The sequence below is a fragment of the Sinohyriopsis cumingii genome, unplaced genomic scaffold (assembly GCF_028554795.1).
Source record: "Sinohyriopsis cumingii isolate HCF-2022 unplaced genomic scaffold, ASM2855479v2 utg000646l, whole genome shotgun sequence".
Classification (NCBI taxonomy): domain Eukaryota; kingdom Metazoa; phylum Mollusca; class Bivalvia; order Unionida; family Unionidae; genus Sinohyriopsis; species Sinohyriopsis cumingii.
The window spans coordinates 2004681-2013636 of record NW_028315921.1 but is presented as its reverse complement, the minus strand read 5'-3'; the positions used below and the strand labels follow the sequence as shown (position 1 = coordinate 2013636).

At 34.1% G+C, this 8956-nt stretch overlaps 1 protein-coding gene across 1 annotated transcript; it reads left to right on the top strand.

Annotated features, from left to right (window-relative positions):
• The first annotated feature begins 361 nt into the window (after positions 1-361).
• Positions 362-2872, top strand: LOC149773563 (caveolin-1-like). The gene is made up of 2 exons (XM_089946395.1): positions 362-517; positions 2176-2872. The coding sequence occupies exons 1-2, from the start codon at positions 461-463 to the stop codon at positions 2512-2514; spliced, it is 396 nt and encodes a 131-aa protein (XP_089802521.1). The 5' UTR covers positions 362-460; the 3' UTR covers positions 2515-2872.
• The last annotated feature ends 6084 nt before the right edge of the window (positions 2873-8956 follow it).

The window sequence follows — 8956 nt, the reverse complement described above, 5'->3', positions numbered from 1 at the left end:
CAATTTACCACAATTGAGCATTTATTAATATGATCTATTGTATATTTAACATTATTGCTACTTCATCATTCAAATTATTTTATTAGATGTTGAATGAAGGTACGACAAGCCACATAAACCTAAGGCATCAATTACACTTGAACGTAAGGTAATATGATCAGTCACACTGAATTTGTTCGACACTGGTATATAAAGTCCAGTCCAATGTATAAACAGTGCATACTATCATAATAAGCTACCATCCGTCTCTTGAATGTTACAACTTGATATCCATTGTCACCCAATTGTTCTAGCTGAATATATGATGTTCGTGATATGGTAGGAACTTAAGATAACTAGGGTTACTATTAGTAACATAAACACCGATACATACATAAGCCCCGGACTATCTGTTGTTTCAGTTCAGGTTTGGAATTGGCCGTGGAAATTTGTTAAACGTTAGAGAGACATACTTGCAAAGATGGATGGAGTAGATTTGGTTAACAGGGATCCCAATGAACTGAACAGTCACATAAAGGTAAATTGCTTCAACTTTAGTACCATAAACGTTAATTTGTTTTTATGTTCAAAAGTAGGTTTCGTAAAGCAGATGCATAGCATTCCACAAAACTCCTGTTTGAGGTTTTTAATCTGAGCTTGTGTTTGAAAGAAAATCATGTCAAAATAACTTTCTATGCCCACATCTTTCAGTGCAACTATTAAACATGTCCCCAACGATATTATTGTAAAAAGAAAAACAAATATTAAAATTTCATGGTTCATTTCATTTTAATTTTCGTACACAAAAAGGTTATATCGTGCCGAAGCAATTAGAGTTTCAAAGCCTTCCCCAAGGAGACACGAAGACGGATAAATAGTTCTGACTTGAGGAACTTCCCTACCTACATCTTTCTGGTTGCGAGTCCACCACGTCTCCTTCTTAAATTTTACATTTTGTTAAGAAACTCTAATTTAAATTGTCCCGAAATCGGTTGAAGTTTGCAGTTTTGTATGTAAATATAACTTTTGGGCAGGCATGCAATGTATTCTTCGGAGCAGACACTATAAGTGTTATAAACTAAAAAAAGAAATGAATAAATTCTAACTCTTTGGTTAAAATTTACCTTTTCTGAATTGTTTATTCTTTATGAGATTTAGATTTCATATTGTGGAGACAACGTGTTACCATTTACTTTTCCTACACTGATTCTAAGATTCTGGTGGCTCAACCGTTACCGTAATGGACTGGCGGTTTCGAATTTTGCCAAGTGTATGCTTGTTCAGCCGTCTGGGTCTACCTCTGTGAAATACATTATATTTTCAATGCCTCGATACGACACAACCTTTCATGCTTAGATATGATGTTAATTGCCATTCAGACACACAATAAAAGAATCTCGGCTGGGTGCATATTAGTCCACTGCTTATGCAGAGAACAGATTTACGAAAGTCGTGGACCGGCACTTTTCTGTCACAGTGAATTTTAAAATCTCCATTTTACGGTATAAATAAGTTGATGGTCCATTCTTTGTGTCCTCTTTCGGTTGAAAAATTTCATGCTTTCGCTGAATTTACCCCAGCACGTCTGAGACTTATTGTTGAGAACTAATTAACCAAGAAATAAAGACTATATTGTGATTCTTACCCCGGCAAGGTTACTGGGATGTATCCAGTTCGAGAGTGCTCTTAAACCTCACTTATTTCGACTGCAAGAACAAACTTAAAGACCTAATAATGTTTCCTATCTTAAATATTTTCAGCATGATTTTATGTTTTCTAACTTCATGGTGTTTGTTTTCTGCAATCAAATTATATATGTTTCTTATGTTGTAGGTGTTGTCTAATGTTGTAAAGCGCTTAGAGCCTCTAAAGATTAGGTGCGATACAAAGTCCTCATTATTATTATTATTATTATTATTATCATCATTCTAGTAAACCAAAATAGTGCATCAAAATTGGCTATCCGCTTGAATTGTGTTGTTGTAGATTCTGTTGTCCGTTGTTCCCATCCATTCCTCGTCCTAGAGACTTACTGACGGTTTTAATCTGCATCAAAGTATTCGAGTATTCGAACTAACAAACATTATACCAATATATCAATAACGAACGATATTTTTGTGGACAATAATGAAACTTGTTTTGTTCTTATCAATGGGAATAAACTGAACTAAAATAAACGCCTCCTATCTTCCGAAGGTCAATTTTGAAGATGTTCTGGGAGAGCCAGAGGGAATACGTAGCTTCGACTGCATATGGCGTTCCAGCTATGCATGTTTCAACTGCGGAAAAAATTGCATCTACAAGTTACTGACAACCATCTGTGGTCTATGCATTGCTCTCGCATGGGGATGTGAGTTCGGCTGCCTCGCTTGCCAACATGTCTGGTGCTACACGCCATACATGAGGGAATTCGCCATTGGGTGTGGATACCTCCAGAAATGCTTCGGAACTGTCATCAACTGTTGTTTGGCTCCAATATGCGAAGCATGTGGCATGTGTTTCAGTAAGATTCATGTTCAGAACTCAGGCAAATAGGAAGAACTAAATTTTTCGTCCTTCATTGCCAGGAAAACCAAATACTGATATTGTCGTGTAGTTTGAACTAACGTTTTAAAACATCGAACGTAAAAGAAGTATTAATAAGAGCATGTAGAGATTGTAATATATTTTGAACAACATTTTAAATATTCTGAATAAAGTAAGATACTATTCATTTAGTAATATAATACTGGGATTCTTTTCTTATTTCTGATGTCGGTGATGTTGCATATACATATTACGAATACTGTTATCACTGTTTATATTATATTAAAGATCTTTGTGATGCATCATCTCTGTGTAACTGTCAAATATACCTTACAATAGCAGATTAATAAAACATTTTGAAGACAAATGTAAGCACCTTTTGTGTGTTTTTTTCTCAGGTCTTTTCATAGACTAAATATGATTGAAACTTCAATAAGAATACAAAAATTGTCTGAAGGTGTAACTATAATTAATACACAAAAAGAAACATTTGTTGAACAAGAATCCGAAGCAATAGTTACATTTTGGTATGTTAATATGAAGACCAGTCCACTGCATCGAAACTTACAGGTACCAAAGTGTCAGATTGGATAAACAGATTTAGTCAGTTTCAGTACGGGAATATAGCATGTGAAACGTATGACATATAAGTCAAAATTCTGTCGTACATTAAATTTGTGTATACCTTGCGTAGATGCCAATGCACTTAAACATTGGAACGTTTTGTTCAAAAAATGATATTGTGAGAAAATGCACAGAAAAGTGTGTATGTTTCTCAATGGATCATAATTACAATGCCTGAATATTATAGCAATTAAGGTTCGAGTTTGGTTAAGTATTATATATTACATTTGTCTATAAGTGTTCATATAAAAAATAAAACAAGCAAAATAGTCAAATAAAGTTTCGATTGGCAGCAAAACCATGAACATCGCCATGTGCCTAATTAAAAGCCAATATATTTCCTTAATTGCTAGAGCGAATACCAGTTGTTGTCTCATTCTTTACGGAGATCAAATTATCAATCTCTAGCGAATCTCTCTTTCTCTCTTCTTGTTGGTTTTGCTGATCATGCAGTTAATATAGGAATTTGCTATTGTACCCTTCTCATAAGAGTTCAACACAAGTGAGTGTGTGATGAAAAGACATAAAATCCTTCATTGTACCATAGAAAGGAGAAATTGGTAGCGAAAATATACATAACTATGAATGTGTTCAATTGTTTTAATCTAATAGATGTGCACGGTATTCCAGGTTCTACATGCTTTAAGTTTTCACTTTAATGGTATTGCACTAGCGTCCGTTAGCAAGGAATCTTGTTTCGAATCTAATCACATCAACAGAATGTTTTACATTTTCATAACAAAATAATTTACAAGGGTATTATTAGTATTATTATTTATACAAAATAGTTGTATTTGCGACATATTCAATATTGAATGTTACAAACTACATTATGGTCAATCAATCGCACATTAGACATGTGCCAATGTGGTAAAAAAATTGAATATTGTGAAAGATATTGGGGGATTTTCAACGTTAGGAAAAAACTTCGGATTACTCAGTTTCGTATTTTCGTTAGCGTATACTTATGTGTTATGTACGTGTATTCCTTTTCAAGACGGCGAATCTTCCTAAGATTTTAAGGATATTCTGTTTTTTGTTTGAATTTTATGTACTTCCTCAAGTCCATTAAATGTTTTCTCTTTTATGATGTAAAGATTTTTGTATTTACTGGCCCTCTCTAATAAACAACTTGCAACTGGTGTTGGTATACCACTCAAAGTTTCCCTGGGTATTATATCAATAGTGTAGCGAGTAAATCTGAGGCTTCCGTATCAACACTTCCTATTATCATCATCAAGCTCTCAAATGTGAGCACAGTTTCTAGTCTAAACTTAGTCATCCGAATTTAATTATAATACTACAAGTAAACAAAAAATAACACACACATCACAAATTGAGATATTTATATGTAACTCATCATTTACTGTGGACTTTAATTTTAGTTGAAGCTGATCTATTTTATTTTCTTTTTAAAAAATGTTTCAGTTTAAGCAAGTCTTCATTTCTAGTATTACAGTAGAAGATTTTCTTTTAATCGTAAAAATTATGTTGGAAAGGAAAGGAGGAGAAAGCAACATCACAAAATGTATGTTGATTGTAATTTTAAATTCACTTGATGTGTTATTACATTTTTGAATGTTTCTTAAATATTTTAAAAAAGTTCTCTCTCTACTACCAATTTTTAAGGACATACTAAACTGAGATGCAACTAGACACTTTTGTCTTTTGACAAAATTAACTGAATGTTTCCAAAAGTTGGGGACACAACAATCAAAGCAGGGATCAACGAACAATGTAATGCACAAAAAGGTCTCAATGAAAATTAAATAAAACCCGCTTTTTATAGTATTGATTTATAAGAGCGATAACTAGAAAAGGAGGAATTTAACTGAGGGAAGCCGAAATTATATTTCAAGAAAAAAATGGGCGGGAATAATGGTAATAATCGAATTGATAGATATTAATCTTTGAAACTGTGTTCTATTTACACCCTCTCTCGGCTTGTAACAGAGAGTTTCTTTTTAGTAGAAAAAGAACTTTGTTTAACCAAATGCAGAATACAGGGTGACCAACGAGCAATTATAATAAATATTTTAAAAACCGTATTACGTCAATGACACAATATTTGGTTTGAAAATCATTATGGAATTATGTGCTGGAAAAGAAAATACATTTGTTCGCATGTTGTTTTGTATTAGATTGATACATGACAGAGGAAGAATATAAAATAGGGGAAGGAAGATAAATTAAACGATATAAGGGGATGGGAATGTGGAACTTGGAAAACTGATAATTTTATAACCCTGCCCCATATTTCCGAAACCTTATTCAACAGACTTGAGTAAGAAATGCTACATCAGACTGGAACGTCTATTCAAAATATACAAATTCGACAATTTGACTGGTCAGAATTATTTCGAGTAAGATATAGTGAAGTTTTATGACAACAGAGCGTGGTAAATTGAACTGAATACTCTCTCTTCCTCTTTCGTATTATATAATAATCGTCCTGTATGACTCCGTCATGTACAATGAGCTTACTTCCCTCAAACCTGTTCCGTCAACACTCAAATTATTTAAATTATTCGGTCACGCCTCCTCGTTTGTGACTGAATAAAATTACACGAGGAATAGCAAGTTGCCTTTTGTCATCTGCGACTTTCGTTCTAGTTTCTATCTTAATGTTCGTTACACTTCAAAATTTCCAAAATACTATATTTAAACTGTATAGATTATTTTAGTTTAAAAAGCATTCTTCTTCGTAAATATAGAAGATACCAATCAATATAACCTATTAAAGCAAAAGATACTTTGAAAGAAACCTTTTCCAGAAATAGCTTATTGTGTAAATATTTTTGAGAGAACAATTTTGGAATTAAAGCATATTTTGCAAAGAAAATAGCAAACCTGAAAGCACATGCCATTTGAGCAGATGTATGCAATGTAAAATACGTGGTCCTGTTAGTTGACGCTAGAAAAATGCTGAATCTTAAGAGAGAGAGAGAGAGAGAGAGAGAGAGAGAGAGAGTAGATTTAGAAAATCTGCATTAACAAAATTTGCCATATGTTACACGGTTCAGTGCATCTCTTGTATGCCCAATAGTCAAATTTTAGAATGATTAATCTAATGCAAGAGAATGATACACAGCTGTTTTGACGTACTATGATTACTCATTAAATTGAACGTGTGTGAAAATTACTGAACAAATCGATACTTTTTAAGCTGAATTAAGTTGAAGCTTGAGAATGAAGAAAACGTGTGACACCACACCGGATTGCGACCCCTTTATTTCAATTACAGTAAATTGTTCTCGTTTCCCGAAAAAAAGCCAAAGCCTGGACTCCTTACAGCCTATTTGTACAGTTCCGTTATGGGGAAATTCCAGAGGTCGTATAAACACCATGCAACAGCAATGGATAATGTGGAAAAATTACAAACTGATCGACTGTCATTCCAAACCGCACCTACTGTCTTTGTGAAAGTAAGATTCCATATGATTGCGAGTTTTAGCTCACTTGAGATACAATGGCAACATTAACTTTTCGTTTATAATGTCGTTAACACTGACTGGTAAAAGTTGGGTGGAAGAATTTTACATTTCATCAGGCGTCGAAGTTGCAGTTAAATTCTACGTCGATAAGATGAGCGATAATTCGAATCCATGGAAAAATGAGAACCATTGCATACAAAGTGTTCAGCAAACATGCGTTTACTCCCATTTAGACTCGTACTGATCGCATAAGAGGTGTTTGCATTACTACATCCACGAAAGAAGCTATCACGAAAAACCACATGCTTGACCTACTGAAATTCTTGGTCGGTTTTCAGATGTCTGTAGTAGTCGCGCACCCAAATTTTCATAAAGCTGTATTCCTTGTTGGTCTTGATGTTTTTGACGAGTTTTCGCGTAGAGGTTTTCCAAGGTAAACCGAGTCGACGGAGTTTTAAAATGATGTGTTTCAAATCATTTCTATATTGGTTGTGTCAGATAAATCCTGAGATATTGATTATGGTGCTAAGATGATTTTGTTGAGGATACAGGTGATTGGGCTTTATGAATGGAAATTCGGGTTCTAGAAGCGGGAGATCTCCTTGTATGAATTGTCTATAGATCTTTAATGCATAGCGAGTTGCCAAATGATCTTGAAGTTTCTGCATCTCGTCGGGTCAGTACGCGTTTTACTTAGAAATCATGCGAATTCAGAGTTGATCAGTTTTACCTTATTGTCTTCATATGTGCGTTGTGTGATTTCGTACTTTTATGTGACAGACTCTTCATTTTTATGCTTTTGTTATAACCATTAAACGCATGTTGCTCAAGGTATAGTCGATATTGACTATGATTCTCTGGAGGGTAAGAGATGATGTCCCAAGCATATTTTGATATGTACCTTCCCTAATGGGTCCATACACCTGCTGTCAAGCGTTCATATATGCAATCATATTAGGAATGCGCAAAGCATCTTAAGTTATCCCACAATTCGTTTACAAACTTTCACACAACTACAGTCTCTTCACCCAATATTTCTCTCATCAGTAACGCGTCTATGTTACCTATTGACTGGACTGGCTTAACACTTTGAGAACTTCGCAACTTAACACTTCGTACAGAATATTCTCTTAAATTAGAATTCATTTGCGGACCATCTACCTATGTATCGGTTTGTACATGTAACAAATTCAAACATTACAATACATTATCACAAAGGACAGTACCATGATGAAACAACAATTAAAGTTGACTGACACTATTGGCGATGGGAACACAAGATTAGTCATACACATCTAACATCTAGACAAAAGGCTCAAGCGAGCTCTAATAGCTTTGTCACACACTGATATTAGAACACGTAAATGATATTTTCAAAATTTATTTCAGTCAGACATTAAAGACTAATTGTAATGATGGAACAAACCCGCTAAAATAGCGGGAATTCTTTTGTTTTTGTTGCAATGAAGTGCAATTTTTAGATCTGGCATACCTTTGATTATGAGAGCATTACCCAAAAAGTGTTATATGAATACTAGCAATGGTGTAAGCTTAATACCTATGTCCGATGCGGAAATACCGTGATATAGTTTTGTTCAGGTAATAACAAATCATAATGCAAAATTTATGACATTGCAAAATATCTATGAAACAAATATAGATTAAACATTTCAAATTATTGAATTATATCTTCAACCAATTTGTTGTAAAATATATACTAACAACAAGGTACATTAGAAAGCATTCATGTCCTTGCTGAATACTCAATTATGCTAGCTTCCTTTTCACTGCTTCAGACGTACCTATTATATAAATGTATCTACTTTGGATTTGTGACACGTCTTCCTATTCACATATAAATCTGCACATCTTACGTAGGTTCTTTTTCGCCTCTTCAGGTTTCCAAAATTAAAAGTTTGAATCGATATTGTCAATGTGTCAACCAGGATTGTCAACCAGGATTGTGTATGATCTGCCATTGATATAATATAAAAAGAAAGACCATACATGGGCATAGTCTAACAAGAAAAGATTAGAAAAGCCACAGCTAGAACACACACCTTCTGTATGTTGTTGTTGATGTTTATTTGATCGTTCATGTCATTATTTTAAATGTTGAATGAAGTTACGAGAAGACACGTAAGATGACCAGGCACATTGAGTGTGTTCCACATTGTTATACAAGGTCCTCTCTACTGTATCAACAGCTAACCAATAGCGTGCAGTAGTTCATATTATCATAACATAGCTATCATCCGTCTTTTATATTTAGCAAGTTGTTCTCCATAGTCACCCAAGGGTTCCAGTCAAACACATACTATTCGTGATATGACAGGAACCTAATATATCTTGGGTAACTATTAGAAACATAAACACGCATACATACATAAACC

Excerpts from the sequence above, each read along its gene's own strand:
- LOC149773563 (XM_089946395.1), top strand. The coding sequence starts at position 461 with ATGGATGGAGTAGATTTGGTTAACAGGGATCCCAATGAACTGAACAGT. Across the intron at positions 518-2,175 it reads AACTGAACAGTCACATAAAG|GTCAATTTTGAAGATGTTCT; the intron begins GTAAATTGCTTC and ends TATCTTCCGAAG.